An 18954-nucleotide genomic window follows, 5' to 3' on the forward strand; every position below is an offset into this window, starting at 1 on the left:
CATCGGGTAAGTATATTCAAAAATTTATTTTACTAAGGAAAATAACATATTTTTAATGTAGTCTGTTTTGTGAAAATGGAGGTAGGTTTATATAGAAATTGCTTAGGGTTATTTATGTATTCTCCAAGTACGTGAACAATAATGCTTTGGTAGCTAATATGGCTATATTATGTAAGATAACTGCAGTTTAGGAGTACATACATACATATACCAAGGCACTTCCCCCAATTTTGGGTGAGTAGCCAACATCAGACAAATGAAAAAAAAGGGGACCTCTCCTCTCTACGTTCCTCTCAGCCTGACAAGGGACTCAACCGAGTTCGGCTGGTACTGCTAGGGTGCCACAGCCCACCCTCCCCCGATATCCACCACAGGTGAAGCTTCATAACGCTGAATCCCCTACTGCTGCTACCTTCGCGGTCATCCAAGGCACCGGAGGAAGCAGCAGGGCCTACCGGAACTGCGTCACAATCGCTCGCCATTCATTCCTATTTCTAGCATGCTCCCTTGCCTCTCTAACATCTATCCTCCTATCACCCAGAGCTTCCTTCACTCCATCAATCCACCCAAACCTTGGTCTACCTCTTGTACTTCTCCCATCAACTCTTGCATTCATCACCTTCTTTAGTAGACAGCCATTTTCCATTCTCTCAACATGGCCACACCACCTCAACACATTCATATCCACTCTAGCTGCTAACTCATATCTTACACTCATTCTCACCCTCACTACTTTGTTCCTAACCCTATTTACTCAAGATACACCAGCCATACTCCTTAGACACTTCATCTCAAACACATTCAATTTCTGTTTCTCCGTTACTTTCATTCCCCACAACTCCGATCCATACATCACAGGTGGTACAATCACTTTTTCATACAGAACTCTCTCTACATTCATGCCCAACCCTCTATTTTTTACTACTCCCTTAACTGCCCCCAACACTTAGCATCCTTCATTCACTCACTGACGTACATCAGCTTCCACTCCACCATTTTCTGCAACAGACCCCAAGCACTTGAACTGATCCACCTCCTCAAGTAACTCTCCATTCAACATGACATTCAACCTTGCACCACCTTCCCTTCTCGTATATCTCATAACCTTACTCTTACCCACATTAACTCTCAACTTCCTTCTCTCACGCACACTTCCAAATTCTGTCACTAATCGGCCAAGCTTCTCTTCTGTGTATGCAACCAGTACAGCATCATCCGCAAACAACAACTGATTTACCTCCCATTCATGGTCATTCTCGTTTACCAGTTTCAATCCTCGTCCAAGCACTCGAGCATTCACCTCTCTCACCACTTCATCAACATACAAGTTGAATAACCACGGCGACATCACATATCCCTGTCTCAGCCCCACTCTCACAGGAAACCAATCGCTCACTTCTTTCTTATCCTAACTCACACTTTACTACCTTTGTAGAAACTTTTCACTGCTTGCAACAACCTTCCACCAACTCCATATAACCTCATCACATTCCACATTGCTTCCCTATCAACTCTATCGTAACCTTTCTCCAGATCCATAAACACAACATACACCTCCTTACCTTTTGCTAAATATATCTCGCATTTCTGCCTAACTGTAAAAATCTGATTCTTACAACCCCTACCTCTTCTAAAACCACCCTGTATTTCTAAGATTGCATTCTCTCTTTTATCCTTGATCCTATTAATCATTACTCTACCATACACTTTTCCAACTACGCTTAACAAACTAATACCTCTTGAATTACAACACTCATGCACATCTCCCTTTCTCTTATATAGTGGTACAATACATGCACAAACCTAATCTACTGGTACCATTGACAACACAAAACACATTAAATAATATCACCAACCATTCAAGTACAGTCACACACCCTTCCTTCAACATCTCAGCTCTCACACCATCTATACCAGATGCTTTTCCTACTCTCGTTTCATCTAGTGCTCTCCTCTCTTCCTCTCTTGTAATCTGTCTCTCATTCTCATCTCCCATCACCGGCACCTCAACACCTGGAACAGCAATTATATATGCCTCCATATTATCCTCAACATTCAGTAAACTTTCAAAATACTCCGCTCACCTTTTCCTTGCTTACTCTCCTTTTAACAACCTTCCATTTCCATCTTTCACTGTCTCTTCAATTCTTGAACCAGCTTTCCTTACTCTTCACTTCTTTCCAAAACTTCTTATTCTCTTCATATGAATAACCCAATCCCTGACCCCACCTCAGGTCAGCTGCCCTCTTTGCCTCACGTACCTTGCGCTTTACTTCCACCTTTTTCTCTCTATATTTTTCATACTTCTCTATACTATTACTCTGCAGCCATTTTTCAAAAGCCCTCTTTTTCTCTTCCACTTTTACCTTCACTCCTTTATTCCACCATTCACTCTGCCCTTCCTCATGCTGCCTCCAACAAACTTCTTGCCACACACATCACTTGCAATCCCAACAAAATTTTCTTTTACTAACTTCCATACCTCCTCTAAATTACCAGTTTCTCTTATTTTTACTTCGTCATTTGCCATTTTCAACCTTTCTTGATATTTACTTTTTACCCCCGGTTTTATTATATCCTCAACCCTCACTAGCTCCCTTTTACATCCACCTACTCTATTCCCCCACTCTTTTGCCACAACTAATTTTCCTTCCACCAAAAAATGATCAGACATACCTTTAGCCATACCCCTAAACATGTGCACATCTTTCAATCTTCCAAACATTCTTTTAGTTATCAACACATAATCCATCAATACCCTTTCTACCACTCATCCATTTGCCATTCTTACCCATGTATACTTGTTTTTATCTCTCTTTCTGAAAAAGCTAGAACTTATCACTATTTCTTGCTCGACACACATATCTACCAGTCTCTCACCACTCTCATTTTCACCTAGTACGCCATACTTCCCAATGGCACCTTCTACCTCTCCAGCGCCCACTCTAGCATTTAAGTCACTCATGACAACTACATTTTTAAACATCTGACTTACCTGGTAGTTATATATATAGCTTAGTCCCTGACGTCACGGCAGAATTTCAAAACTCACGGCACTTGCCGATTGGGTAGCCAGGTGTACCACCTGTGCGCCCTCTATCCAGTTACATGGAACCATTCCAACTTTTCCTTAGATCTTCCCTGCCGCCTCACCGGTGAAATTGTTGGAATTTCGCTCGCTTTGGCCTGTGTTTTTTGCAGTTAACTTAGAGAAGTACACTTTGGCTTTGGCTTTCGCTTGTTTTAGTTTTGTTTTTTGGTATTTTCTTGGCGGTGATTAGATATTGTTGGTTTGACCATTGCTTGTTTTGATCTCTCTTTGGATTTTTTAATAATGTCTGACTCTCCCTCGAGTATTAGAAGGTGTGTGAGAGGTTGTAAGACCCGGCATGCTAAAGCCTCTTTAGATCCCCACTCCATTTGGGTTAAAAGCAGAGGTAAATGTTGCGAGTTGGATGATCGATGTGATGAACGTGTAATTTTGACTGAGAGTGAGTGGTTGGATTATGACCGCTACGTTCGTAAGCTTGAAAGGGATAGGATCAGGAGAAGTTTAAGCGTGTCTCGCTCTTCTAGGGATAGTTCCCCTCCTTGTGTTAACGAACCTATTGATCCTTCCCCTGTAGTGGTAGTTCCAGATCCCACTACATGTACTGTAAATACTAACTAGCCAACTCTTAAGGATATGATGGTGGCCATTCAAGCTATTGGCGAAAGAGTGGAGTCTCTCGCAGGGGATAGGACTAAATTATGGTCCGATGTGAAAGAATTAAAAAGTGCAAGTGTCAGTGCTAAAATCAGTGCAGTGGAGGGTGTGGCTGCTTAGACCTGTCGTGCTCTTAGCCCTAGACCTCTTCCAAGCTCCCCATCCCCTGGGAGAAGGAATGTCGACAGGCGAAGGGAGGCGAGAGGCGTTAGCTCCCGAGCAGTTGTCCCCTCGAGCGTACCTGTTGACGCTTCCCAGGACACTCGCCCTCGCCATGGGAAAGGCGAGGTAAAAGTGTTATCTTCTTTGCCGGATGACGCAGCTCCCTAGACAGGGCTGGCATCTTACGTCAAGACCTCTCAAGAGGAAAATTTCTGCTGTTGAGCAGTGTCATGTTATGACGCCTCAGGCTCCAGGTTGCAGCCATTGGAGCAGTCCGGAGCGTTTTCCTTCCTGCTCCGAGGAATGTTCTGCTAAGCGGCCATCTACATCGGTAGGAGATGAAAGGAGGTTGGAAGATGTTAGGCGGCCATCCCCATCGGTAGGAGACAAGCAGTTGTCGGAGGCTTGCTTGACTTCTGTACATGCTCCCCCTCCTCCTCTTGATTGTTACTCCTCTCCTGAACGTTCTGCAGTTTCCTTTAGCGACGTGGAGGGAGAATTAGTTGAGGAAGCAGCTTCTCCTGTTTGTCCCCAGCATCAGGTTGCTCCAAACATAAGCGTACTTCAAGATATGCAGCAAAATCTCTCCTCCCTTATGATTGATTGTCTGGCAGCCCACAGACAAGAAAAGAGTTGCTCGCCAGGGCGCAGAGCGTCAAGAATCTTCACGTCAGAAAGCCAAGCGTCGAGAGGTTGGACTACATCACGCCAAGCGTCACGAAGCTGGAAGTCATGACGCCGAGCGTCAAGAAGTTGGACATCGTGGCGCCGAGCGTCAAAAGCTTGGACGTCATGAAGCCGAGCGTCAAGAACGCGGACGTCATGGCTCCGAGCGTCAAGTTTTTCAACACCGTGACGCCAGGCGTCATGAAATTGGATGCTATGGAGCCAGGAGTCATGAAGAGAAGGAGTTGACGTCGAGGAAACAGGACGTCTCTACTTCGGTATGAGAACTGTCAGAAGAAGGGAACGACGACTGTCACCTTTCAACTAGTTATCCCTTAGAGGAGGTTTCTGAAGAAAAGGACCCGAAGAACCACTATTCGTTGGTGGACTTGGAAAGACTCATGAGAGTTTTTTCTGAGGTTTTCCCTGACAACTTTGTTCCTGCTGCTCCTCGTTCCCCGCCTTCAGAGTTTACGCTCGGGAAAGCTTCGAAGGAGTCCCATTTTATGAAGATAGTTTTGTCTCGTTCATCCAAGATATCCTTAAAGGTGATGGGGGACTGGATGCAATCTAAGAAGGACCAGGGAAAAACAATTTTCTCTTTTCCCCCGGCCAGATTAGCATCCAGATCGAGTATTTGGTACGAGACTGGAGAAGCTCTCGGCCTGGGAGTCCCTCTCTCTGCCCAAGGGGACTTCTCGAGTCTGGTGGACGCCCCTCGTCGGACGGCCATGAGGAGGGCTAAAGTTTTTTGGTCAACTTCTGAGTTGGATGACCTTCTCAAAGGCATTTTCAGAGCCTTCGAAGTGTTTAATTTCCTCGACTGGGCTCTGGGAGCCTTTGGGAAAAAGATGGATTCGTTGAAGGATGTTGACACAGAAGGTCTCGTCCACATTGTCTTGTATGGACAAGGCGTTGAGAGATGGGTTCAATGAGTTAGCGGCACTTTTCTCGCCAGATGTCCTTAAGAAAAGGGCCCAAATGTGCGCTTTTTTGGCAAATGGGGTTATGCCCATGCAGAAATCTGAATTGCTTTATACACCTCTTTCTTCGCTCCTCTTCCCGCAAGATCTGGTCAGAGAAGTCTCTTCCACATTAGCCCAAAAGGCCACACAGGACTTGGTTTCTAAGACAGCAAGGAAGGTTCTGCCTAAATCCTTCTCGAGTCGTAAACCTAAGGAGGAAACACCATCCCATCAGTTTTCCCAGCCCTTTCAGGGGAAAACCTTTGGCAGAAGTAGTACCAGACCAGAGTGAAAGAGATCGAAGAGAAGAGGCTCAAGACAAGGTCGAAGCAGGGTCTGACAGCATTCGCCTTCAGACAGCGGTAGGAGCCAGACTAACCAACTTCTGGCAAGTATGGGAGAGGAGAGGAGCAGACCTTTGGTCCATTCAGTTACTCAAGGAAGGATACAAAATCCCTTTCCTAGGGAAACCTCCTTTAGTAGTAACATCGATAGATCTCTCAGCCAGATACAGGGAGGAATCAAAAGTACAGGTGATTCAACAGCAAATATCACTTTTATTAGAGAAGGTGTGAGATTTAGGGTCACCAGGATTTTACAATCGCTTGTTCCTGGTTCCTGGGGGGGGGGTGGAGACCAGTCCTGGATGTGAGTGCGCTCAACGTCTTCGTACGGAAGATGAAATTCACCATGGAAACAACAAAATCAGTCCTAGCAGCAGTCAGGAAGGACAACTGGATGGTCTCGTTAGACCTTTAGGATGCCTATTTCCACAAAGAGGAGGTATTCCAGTTTCGGGCTCTCTGTTTCGGACTAAGCACAGCGCCTCAAATCTTCACAAAGTTGATGTCCAATGTAGCGGGAATGTTGCATTCGAGAGGTATCTGGACGACTGGCTCCTTAGAGCTCATTCCTACAGTTGCTGCCTGGAGGATCTGCAGATGATGTTGGATTTATCAGAGGAACTGGGTCTTCTGAGAAACAAGGACAAGTTGCAACTGACCCCATCCCAAGAGATTCTGTACTAGGGGATGGAGATTCAGAGTCGAGCTTTTCGGGCCCTGGTGAAACTTCAAAGCTTTCTAGGGAAACGAACGTGCTCTGCAAGGGAATGGATGAGTCTACTGGGGACCCTTTCTTCGCTGGAGCAGTTTGTCTCCCTGGTAAGACTGAATCTTTGCCCTCTTCAGTTCCACCTACAATCTTCAAGAGGGTCTTTCTCTAGAACAGAGGAACCCACTCCTTGTGTTGTGTTCCGACGCCTCGGACTCGGGGTGGGGAGCAACACTAGGAAAGTTGGAGATCTCGGGCTCCTGGACAAAAGAACAAGAGAGCTTCCAAATAAATCACAAGGAGCTGTTGGCAGTCTTGCTAGCTCTCAAAGGATTCGAAGATTCAGCTCTGAACAGGGTGGTACAGGTCAACTCCGACAACACTACGGCGTTGGCCTACGTAGACAAGCAAGGCGGAACCCACTTGAGGTAGCTTTACGAGATGTCGAGAGAGCTCCTTTACTGGTCAAGAGAAAGGAATGTGAGTCTAGTCACAAGATTTATTCAAGGGGAAAGAAATGTGATGGCAGACAGTCTGAGCAGAAAGGGTCAAGTCTTGTCTACAGAATGGACGCTTCATCAGGAAGTCTGCAAGAACCTGTGGCAAACGTGGGGTCATCCTTGCATAGACCTGTTTGCAACAATGAAAACGAAGAGGCTGGAGACTTACTGTTCTCCAGTGCCAGATCCCGAAGCAGTTCACATCGACGCATTCCTCATGAACTGGTCCCACCTAGATGTGTACGCTTTTCCACCATAGTACACAAGGTAATTAAAAAATTTGTGTCACACGAGGGCACCAGAATGACTCTAGTGGCCCCCTTTTGGCCCACGAGAGAGTGGTTCACAGAGGTACTGGAATGGATGGGGGACACACTGAGAAGCCTCCCTTTGAGAGTAGATCTACTCAAACAACCCCACTTGGAAAGGTACCATCAAAACCTCCAAGCTCTACATCCAACTGCCTTCAAACTATCGAAAAACTCATGAGAGCTAGAGGTTTTTTGAAGGAAGCAGCTAGTGCGATTGTGAGAGCAAGGAGATCTTCCACCATCAAGGTTTACCAATCCAAGTGGGAGGTTTTTAGAGAATGGTGCAGAGACAACTCTGTTTCCTCTTCCAGTACCTCTGTGACTCAGATAGCTGACTTCCTTCTGTACCTTAGAAGGAGGCGTAAGTTTTCGACCTCAACCATTGAGGGATACAGAAGCATGTTAGCGACCGTCTTCAGACTTAGGAATTTGGATTTGTCTGATAAAAAAGATCTCCAGGACCTGCTCAGATCCTTTGAAACTACTAAGGAAGGACATCAGGAATCTCCAGCTTGGAATCTAGATGTAGTCCTGAAGTTCCAGCAGGTTCGAACCTTTGCATACAGCCTCGTTAAAGGACCTCACCATGAAGACTCTCTTTTTAGTCAGTTTGGCGACAGCAAAAAAGGTCAGTGAAATTCATGCCTTCAACAAAACTGTAGGCTTTAGAGATAAGAAGGCTATCTGCTCCTTACAGCTGGGTTTTCTGGCAAAGAATGAACGCCCTTCACAACCCTGGCCCAAGGCTTTTGAGATTCCGAACCTTTCAGATTTGGTTGGAGAGGAATTAGAAAAGGTCCTGTGTCCGGTAAGAGCCCTGAAGTTTTACCTGGAGAGAACGAAGGATTTACGTGGTTGTGCTCGGTCAAAAAGCCTTCGCTACAAATGTCAAAGAATTCGCTATCCTTCTTCATCAGGCTCTTAATAAGGGAAGCTCATTCACATTGTAGTGAGGTGGATCTCAAGCTTCTGAAGGTCAAAGCACATGAGGTTAGAGGAGTAGCAACCTCTGTAGCCTTCAAACAGAATAGGTCCTTGCAGAATATCATGGACACGACATTGTGGAGGAGCAAATCTTTGTTTGCCTCATACTATCTGAAGCAAGTTCAGACTCTTTACGAGGACTGCTAAACCCTGGGACCATTCGTGGCAGCGAGTGCAGTAGTGGGGGAAGGATCTACCACTACAATGCCATAACCTAATACTGTGGAGGATTTATTTTTGCTTTATTTTTATTTTTTTGTTTTTGCCAAATCCTGTGAGAGAGAGAGAGAGAGAGAGAGAGAGAGAGAGAGAGAGAGAGAGAGAGAGAGAGAGAGAGAGAGAGAGAGAGAGAGGAGAGAGAAGAGAGAGAGAGAGAGAGAGAGAGAGAGAGAGATATTGTGTTAGCGAGCGAAAGTAGTTAGGTTAACGATCGTTTGTGGTGAGAAAGACTGTTGGTTTAAATGAGATTGTTTGTTTACATTTTTTAGTTAGGTTACGACAGTGGTGAATGTTTCGGAGCGAATGCTTTTTTTGATTGACTGCGTCCTGAGTCAGTTGTGTGAACGCTGGAATTATTATTTTTCTTGACCAGCGAGGAAGTGATTTTTGATTTTCTGAGCCGTGATTTCTCCTTTGGTGAGGCTAACTCCTTTGGAGAGACTTAAATTTTATCGAATGCTGAGATATAGTTGATGACCTGGCCTGTGATTGATTTTGGTATTAAGACTGCTCTTTGGATTGACGATTGTTGATGACCGGCCCGTTTACTTCCGATTGATGATGATGATGATGATGGTGGTGCTAATAATAACCACGACCCCAATCAGGGAAGTAGTTGTGGCGAATTGCCACCCAATGAACTGTTAAACACAGAGTTGTGTGCCGTAAAGACAGTCCGGCTTGTGTGTGGCGACCGTGTTGGTGTACCATAATATTTATACAAGAAATTCATATATATATTTATTTTTGGTGTTGGTGTGTGGTATAAATTAAGTTTGTTAGGATTTTTTGCATTTATTTGAATGGTATTTATCTTTAGTGTTAAGTTTTGATTAGTTTCAGGTGTTAAGTTTTGATTGGTTTAAAGTATTTATTTTGAATGTGGATGGTTTATGATTTATTTTAAGTTTTAAGAATTATAGTTTTAAGGTTGTTTTGTTTCAATTTTCCTTCTGTCCAAGAGTCCGGTTGATAAAGTAAGGGGAAAGTTTGTGTTGTGGGACAATTGTCAGTTAGAGTGATTCAAGGGTGTGGGGGTTGTTTTGCAACATCCCGCCACAATACCCATTTTCTTCTCTTGGAACTGTTATATTTTTATGGTTGTTTGTGGAGACTGGACGCAGTCTTCCACAATCATTGATTTGCAGTCAGGTAGTCAGTTTGTTCCTTGGGAGCGCCCGGAACAAGGGTATTGGAGGAGGTCCTGTCACATAGAAGTTATACACCGATTTGACAGCTCTTAGAGGTCTTCAGCCCCCTGGGTGGATCGCTGGATCTCTTAAGGAAAGCGGACATAATGAGGCAGGAGATCATTGAAGTCAGCTTCCTTAACAGGTACGAACCCTTAAGCTTGTTTATTAACTCTTAACTCTTAGGTAAATTCCAACAATGTTGGCTGTCTCTGACCCTCCACCAAAGGTGTCAATCAGCTATATATATAACTACTGGGTAAGTCAGATGTTTAAAAATGATATTTTCATAATAAAATAAATTTTTGAACATACTTACCTGGTAGTTATATATGATTTAATTCCCACCCTCCCCTCTAGAGACTAAGGGCATGGAAGATCTGAGGAATGACTGGAATGGTTCCAGGTACTTGGGTAGAGGGCGCACAGGTGGTACACCTGGCTACCCAATAGGTGATTGCCGCGAGTTTTGAAATTCTGCCATGACGTCAGGTACTAAGCTATATATATAACTACCAGGTAACTATGTTCAAAAATTTATTTTATTTTATTATGAAAATATCATAATTCATTCTACCCATTCTTTCTACACACCTAGTTAATTCATTCCAGAACTAATTCTGCTCTTCTTCACTTTTCTCAACCTGGCCCATATGCACTGACAAAAGCCCAACATTCCCTACCCAACCTAACCCTTACCCACATTAACCTAGATGATATCTCCTTCCATTCCACACTTTATCTGTCATCCATTCACTCAGCAATAAAGCCACACCTTCTCTTGCTCTTCCCCTGTCAATCCCAGACACTCTACCAGACATTTCACCAAACATCACTTCACCTTTCCCTTTTTCCTTGTCTCACACAAAGCCAATATATCCATCCTTCTATTCCTAAACATACTTCCAGTCTCACATCTTTTACTCTCTATCGTACTACATCCACGCACATTCAAACACCCCAAAACTAGAGTGCGGGGAGCAGTCTCTCTCCCCCCAGCTCCACCTCTTTGATGTCTCACAGGATTATAATACAGGAGAGGGGGGGGGGTTCCCAGCCCCCTCGTCCCGTCCCTTTTAGTTGCCTCTTACGACACGCAGGGATACGTTGGCGCTATTTAGGAATAAAATGTCAAAATCATAATTAAGTAAAGGTTAACTTGTACTTGTATTCATGGGTGCAAAATACCAGGTTACATTTTATGCCTTGGGTAAAAATGTCTGGACCCATTTATCATAAATATTAATTAGATACATTGGATAGTCAATACTGTATACCAAACTCCACAATGCAAAAGTGACTCCTGTACTATCAACATAATCTATAATTTTATCAATTAGATCACTTCCCTTACATATCAGATTTTTTGCATTGATTGGAAAATTTTAATCCTAAAAATCTAATTGAAGTGTTAGTATATTGTTTTGAGTTGGATTGACGAATTAAATGCAGTATATAGATTTGATTGAAAAATTATGAATATAGATTTCCTTTAATAAAATATTCTATATTTCAGAATCATTTAGGATTAGCAAGTGTAAGAAAGCTACAGAATGAAGGTAACATACCTGAAAATGAACTAAAAAGATTAGAGGAAATCTTTATTTTGTGCACATTTTCCTGTGATATCCCAAAGATAGGGAATCATGTTGACGAGCAGACAAGGGAAGTGGTTTCCAGTGAACTGAAAATTGTTGCTGAAGAAGAAAAGAAAATGATTGACCATATCTTTTTATTTATGAAACAGGTTAGTATCAATTGTTTTACAAACTACTGCTATTAACATGCTTTTTTCATATTTGCATAGGGTAAGCACGGTTGCTTTCTTTTTGAAGGACTTTCCTTTGGTTTTGGGGTAGACCGCAGTCCCAATCGGTTGCCCTGCCTGATATCACTTAGACCCTGGTAACATATGGTCATGGGTTGTACAAGTCACCAGCATCCTTCCTCCCAGCCGCGAGGAGTCCTGATGCGGTTAGGTTGACAGTTCGAGACGTGTGAGGTTTACAAGTCACCAGCGTCCTTCCTCCCAGCCACGAGGAGTCCTGATGCGGTTAGGTTGACAGTTCGAGACGTGTGAGGTTTACAAGTCACCAGCGTCCTTCCTCCCAGCCACGAGGAGTCCTGATGCGGTTAGGTTGACAGTTCGAGACGTGTGAGGTTTACAAGTCACCAGCGTCCTTCCTCCCAGCCACGAGGAGTCCTGATGCGGTTAGGTTGACAGTTCGAGACGTGGGAGGTTTTTGTTATGTTTTTAGAAGGTGTTTGAGTGGCTTTGTTTGTGTGTGTATTGGTATATAACATCCTTTTGCTTTAAGCAAACCTATCCGTCGATTACATACATAATTCTGGGGTGTCTATGTGGATAGCCAAGTGTCTTCCTCTCTTGTAATCTCAAATGCTAGATTGGGTAGTGCCTTCCGTAATGAGACAAGAAGTAATAAACTTTTGGGTATTTAAATGGAAAACTTTTATGAATTTATGATGCAAAGCTTGTTATTTCATGTACTTATTTGCTTTAAATATGTAGTATTTACAAAACTTTGAAATAAAAAAAAATTTGAATTATTATTTAGATTTTCATATAAGGGTTAGTCTAATGTCATATTGTATTTAAGAATAAATTTACTTTTCAAATAATAAAAGGTTATTTAGACTATATGAAATGCTTTATTATACCTAGATAAACTTAGAAAATTATTGCTTTTATATATTACATGGGAAGTGAAGTCATGGGATAGTAAATCTAGATACCTTTTTGTGTATGATCAAGAATTTATTGAAATAATCGAGGAGGTTAAGAATTTATGCATACTGTATGTCTTTGTGCATTTGAATGTCTGTGTTGGTGTGATTCACCTCATGTTGCAAAATTATTAATTTATGTATTTTTTAATCAATACATAGAGATTTTTCATAACATTTTTCAAATTGGTTTTGTTAATAGTTTTGTTACTATACTTAACATTGAGCAAATATTTGCATTTTAAAAGATTAAATGCAAACCTTATGAGGGGAATTTTATATTGTCAATTAGTCTTTTTTTTTTTTTTTTAATTGAAAAGGAATGTCTGCAGTTAAAGGTACACTATGCTAGCACATTACCAAATACAAAGAATTTTATTTTTCATTCCTCTTGAAGTTAAGTGACAATTATAAAAACAATTACAGATCTTGCAAATCGAAGACAACGATTCTATGACTGTGGAGGCGTTACATGTAATTGTCGAAGCTTTACAGTTGCTGCTAGTTCTCTGTCTCCATATATCAGATCAAAGGTAGTATCCATTTTCCACTTCATAGATTATTTTTATGATTGATATTATAGTTGTCACCATTATTATTATTATTATTAGTTTTTATTAATAATATTACCATTGTTATTATTAGTAAGGGATTTTTAGGGCATTACCAAAGTATTTGTTCTCAAGCAAAACATGAAAACTACAATATAGTAATGGTCCTAGATACTGTATTTTGTGTTCGAGTACAGTATTGTATAAAAAGCATTGTGTTACAATATATCTGGTTGATTGAGTAATCGTAATTAATACATGTTTTTCTTAATGACACACACACACACACACACACACACACACACACACAGACACACACACACACACACACACTCTCTCTCTCTCTCTCTCTCTCTCTCTCTCTCTCTCTCTCTCTCTCTCTCTCTCTCTCTCTCTCTCTCTCTCTCTCTCTATCTCAAATTTGGAGTTGGTCTAGGGTTTGTTACAGACATGTTATTCTAGAATTACTACCTTCAGATCTCTCTCTCTCTCTCTCTCTCTCTCTCTCTCTCTCTCTCTCTCTCTCTCTCTAACTTGGAGTTGGTCTAGAGTTTGTTACAGGGCATGTTAGACTAGAATTATCAACTTCAGATCAGGTTATGTTTAATTTTGATAGAGAGCACTGACTTTTGTTACAGTTATGATTAAATGCTTTCTTTCCAGGTTGAAAGAACTTACAAAACAGGCCTTACAACTAATCACAGTTGGAGTACAGAAAGTTAGCCATAGCTCAGAATTATCGAGGTGGATTTCCTTATATCAGCTATTTTCCAAATTGCATAACTACTACTATCAAGCACACACCTGGGCAAGGTGTTGCAAGGTAGGTGTTGTATAATTGTTGTCAGAAAGTTCCTTCTTGAAGTTTCGATAAGGAACATTTAGAAACCTTATTTCATCTTATGAACTGTAATTTTGATAATCATACCTTGTTTCTGTAGTCTCCATAATGGGATAGTGTTCGCCAAATAATGATCTTTTATTCATATTCATAGTGTGTTGCATTTATTTTATTATACCCATATAGTTATTAATTTATTATAAATAAGTATAGATACTGTATACCTTTATTTACATCTCTTAATGAAATCTGAAAATCAGGGTACATTAAGCTTGAATAAGTTTGACAGCTACGTGGTAAAATAACCACGAGTCTATAGAAAGTAAATAGCAGCAGGGGATTAAAGGGTCATTGAAAAATGTAGTTATTTTATTTTTTTTTTAAATATTTCTCTTCATGGTGTTTTGCACTATTGTATTTGAAGAATTAAAAGAAATAATTATTGATTTACTTTATATCTATATATATTTTTTTAAATATGGTTCATGTTTCAGGAGAAAACAATGGACGGCTATGGAATACAAGTGGTCCAAATGTTAGTATCCTACACTCCAAAGCCTCTCTTGTCACTTGTTGTGGAATGGGCTAAAGCCAGAAAAGACCATATTGTGAACCTTAGTCGATCAGGAAGTAGTCAAGGTGACTCATTTAGACGTGAGAGTTTATCCCGAGGTAAGCTTAGCAAGTAATAATGATAATAATAATAATGATAATAATGATAAGAAAGTACTTTAGAGTATTTGTAAATTAATGACTGTGATCTTTTTACTCTTTCTTATCTATTGTTCACAATGCTATTAGTTTTTGTAGCTTTAGCGATTGGACTAGATTAAAAACACAGAAACCACCCCTCCGACACTGTAGTCCATGTTTCACTTGTTGGTATAGTCCACAAGATTGTTTCCTTCATCTCATTGTTTTCATCGCTAACATTCAGATGCATTTACAACTGTTCTTGGAATTTGCCGAGAAAATTTTAATAAACTTGAAAGATTTTATTTCTTTCTATCTATCTACCTTGGCACTTCCTCCAATTTTGGCAGGTAGTTGACAACAAAAAAGAAACAAAAGGAAATTTTTTCCTATCATTCCTCTTTGCCTGATAAGGGACTCAGCCAAGTTTGGTTGGTACTACTATGGTGCCACAACCCACCCTTCCCTGTTTTTACCACAAATGAAGCTTCATATGCTGACTCCCAATCTGTCACTACTTCAGCTGTCACCAAGGTGACAGGAGACCTATTGGAAATGTATCACAATCACTTGCCATTCATTTCTCTTCTTAGCACCCCCTTTAGCCTCTCACATCTATCCCACTGTCAGGTAGGGCTTTCATCACTCCATCTATCCACTCAAACCTTGGCGTTCCTCTTGAACTTCTCCCATCAACTCTTGCATTCGTCACTTTCTTCAGCAGATGACCATTTTCCATCCTCTACATGGCCAAACCATGTAGATATTAGCTATGTGACTCGTAAGTACCAAGATGAAAAATTTAATTATTAAAACTGTCATTCTTGTATTATTCAATATTCATAGATACCCTTCAACCTATCCACACATAACTGGCCTGGGAAACAAACTGATTCTAATGTAAACATTATAGTACTGTCACACTAGTGACATATTGGGATGAGAGGTGTTAACACTTGGCCTGGCTATCCAGAGCCAGAAGGAAATTCTGATGCCTAAATTTCTTTCTAAAAGCTGGCACTTTAGACATATGGCAATATGAGCATTGTGGAAGCATTGAAATAGATTTTATGATAATTCCTTTTATTCTAGAAGGGTCCTTTTTATGGAAAAAAAAATTAAAATGGAGAATAACTAAATGGGAAATGTTAAAGGAAAATAGTAATGCAGTAATAGACCTGAATGTTGATAGAAAATATTCTTGATTTTAATTTTTATAAGAAAGGTTCATTTATAAAAAAGTAAAAATAATGGATGATTAGTTGGGAATAGTTAAATGAATATCGTAATTATAGATACTTATATTTATGAATGTTGATTGAAAAGGGTCTAAGATTGCTGAGAAAAAATGAAAGTTTTTATAGTTACATTGAGTGCGACACACTAACTGTGAGGAGGATAAGAGCCCAGGTCCTTGTTGAACTTGTGTAAGCCATTGCTCTTTTTCTGTTGTGATAGCTAGAAACTGCTTGTCTGGGTCTCCCTCCGTAGTTTGTGTGACACATCTATTTTGGCATTGTTGCTGATCTTAAGATGCTTTATATTCATTGTTCATTACGTCTTGTGTAATTTATTTAATTCCTTTCCTCACTCAGCTATTTTTCCCTATGGGAGTCCTTGGCCGTATAGCACCCTGCTTTTCTAACTAGGGTTGTAGCTTAGCTAGTAATAATATGTTTGAGACTGGAATTGTAAGCTAAATATGATTAATATTTCAAATTGATTTTAATTGCAAATGTTTTGTGCATTAGGGTTTAAAGAATTTTAATTTCATGGAATAATACAGTTTTGTTTTCTAGGTTCTTCTCCAGATTTTGAGGATTTGTTTGAATCCACTTCATCTGTAGATGCTACACAGTTTGAAGAGATGGAAGTAGAACAGGATAATGAAGATACAAATTCAAATTTATCCAGAGGTTGGTAGACACTGCGGAAAATATAGTCTGTTTAACATAATTGGTGAAGATTTTGAGTATGGTATTGTTTTGTATATAGTCTCTTGCATTTTCTATTAATGAGAAAATACCATGACAGTCACATATCTTCAACATAGAATATTTCTTTTCCGTGTTGAAGTTACGGGCAATAGGGTGCTACATGCATAGTACCATGCACAATTTTTACCTTTAGTTTGAGTGCAATTCCCCTTGGTTAAACCCCCCAAGGGGAAGGGTACAGTATTGGGGAGAGAAAATATTTTGTTTTTGATCATTAAGATCGGGCTTTGTAGATATTAACTAAGTGACTCACAGGTAAGTATTAAAACAATAAACAAGTATCCGATAGTTCAGTTTTCTTTGCAGTAAATAACTTTTAGAGCCTCTTACATTGACATTTTATTTTCCATAGTCATGGTCATAACTTGAGTTTTCTTGACTTATTTAGAATTTTGTCTTCAAGAGTTGATACCATTACTGATAAAGATTTCATGTACAGTAATGTCAAAGGACTTCATATTGTATCTTAAGATGCCTAGTGTAGTTAATACTATTTTTTTTATACATCACACGAAACCGTTTATGAACTTTCCTGTATTTTCTAGATTGTACTTTGCACTTTGACTAAGTTTGAATTACCACAGTGTATTTACCCATCTTTCAGGAAATGTGCGGTTGGGAGATATCAATATATATTCTCACCAGGATCGATGTCTTGTGATGGGTCTACATTGGATGACATTAGCATATCGATCGTCGTTACCCGAGGGCGAAGCAGACCCTCCTTTGGTGGATATTATTGACATGATGTTGGAGATTTCAAAGTTACCAGATTTGGAACTCATTGATATTGCTTTAGTAAGTTTTTTGTTTATTATCATTTTGTTACGATTTTTAATTATCAAAACTTCAGATAATTATTTCATGGTTTATTTTGGGAAAGATTTAAGCTTTAAAAGCCACTCAGGAAAAGCAGAGGCAAGAGACAGTGACAATGCCTTAGCTACGAGGGTAATGCCCTTGAGACTGACCATATATCCATATGATCAGTGCCCAAGCTAGGACCAGGGAGTGCTAGGCAATGACTGCAATCGCTCAGCAAGTAGACCTATAGGCTCCCCCAAACACCCCATCCTTAGCTCACAAGGATGGGAAGGTTGCAGACACTACTAGAAAGTATCGAGCTTGACTGGGACTCAATCCCCAGTCCGGCAGATTGCCGTCTTATTTAAATATTTAAGTGTAAATATCTTTATTGTTATAGAAAAGTCTAGCTAAGCTCCTTAAAACCAGGTCCAGATTCCATCTCGAAGGTTTCACTGTAGTCTTTGAATACTTTCCTCTGGCTTGGGTATGCTCTTCGCACTCCCCAAGAGTGATTGGTTTACCAAACATTTAACTGGGCTCCACAAGGATTAATTTGGCTCCACAAGTCACTAAAAGAATTGGAGAACCCAGACCTACATGGCTGAGTACTATGAAGCGTTAAGTTGGAGATGATGAATGGAGAAGTATTGAATTAAAAGCTAAAGATAGAGATGATTGGTGAAATCTTTGCATCAATAGGCATAGAAGATGATGATGATGATGATGATGATGATGATGATGAAGAAAAGCCCATAATGTGTCCCTTCCCCATGTAGCCTTCTCAAAGTAGAACTAATTTTAATTGCCCTTTACATGAAAAAGGGGTAATACAGCTTTGATAAATACCTTTTAGCAAAACCCAAGTCCTTCATTACTTTAAAACACTAAAATTCTCGTACTATGTCTGATGATGAAGTTCTGAAGGGCTTAATGATACCTTAAACTGTTAAACTGTCTGAGTTATCTTCGTGTGTAAATAGATAAAATTTAAGTCACTAGTTCAAGCTAGTGTTTTATAAACAGCTTAGTATTATAATGGAAATTTGCACTTTTTTGGGGGGATTAGCTTTTAATTCTCAATTAATCATATATATATATATATATATATATATATATATATATATATATATATATATATATATATATATATATATATATATATATATATATATTTTTTTTTTTTGTGTGTGATCTTGATTTTATTGATTAATGATCAATTTGTTTTGAACGATCATTGCCTTGATGATTATTTTGTTTACCATAGAAAAGTTGTGTGTAAGAGTATTATTGGTATTAATTTTATGATATTTATATAGAGTCTTCAATTAAGCCATGCTTTGTTCACTGGCGAGTATGATGGCGATAATGTAGAGGATGGACTCAATATCATCAGCTACATAGGAAAAAGATACTCACAGGATCCCAGAGTTGCTGCTTTCATTATTGAATGTTTGAAAGGTTAGTTGTGTTTTTTCATTTTATGGTATATTCAAGTGAACGAAATGCGGTCCCTTCTAATTTGCAAAGTAGGATCATAATCGAGTGCATCTTAACATACATACTG

At 40.1% G+C, this 18954-nt stretch overlaps 1 protein-coding gene across 2 annotated transcripts in view; it reads left to right on the forward strand.

Annotated features, from left to right (window-relative positions):
* tefu (Serine/threonine-protein kinase tefu) overlaps positions 1–18954 on the forward strand; it is a 912746-nt gene that overhangs the window by 80130 nt on the left and 813662 nt on the right. For both annotated transcript variants that reach the window (XM_068385552.1, XM_068385553.1), the window contains exons 16-22: positions 11273–11503; positions 12928–13034; positions 13716–13875; positions 14388–14565; positions 16386–16502; positions 17188–17381; positions 18707–18848. In XM_068385552.1, coding sequence (XP_068241653.1) covers positions 11273–11503; positions 12928–13034; positions 13716–13875; positions 14388–14565; positions 16386–16502; positions 17188–17381; positions 18707–18848 — 1129 coding nt within the window. The remainder of the gene's footprint in view (positions 1–11272; positions 11504–12927; positions 13035–13715; positions 13876–14387; positions 14566–16385; positions 16503–17187; positions 17382–18706; positions 18849–18954) is intronic.

This window comes from Palaemon carinicauda, chromosome 13 (assembly GCF_036898095.1).
Source record: "Palaemon carinicauda isolate YSFRI2023 chromosome 13, ASM3689809v2, whole genome shotgun sequence".
In the NCBI taxonomy this organism is placed as follows: domain Eukaryota; kingdom Metazoa; phylum Arthropoda; class Malacostraca; order Decapoda; family Palaemonidae; genus Palaemon; species Palaemon carinicauda.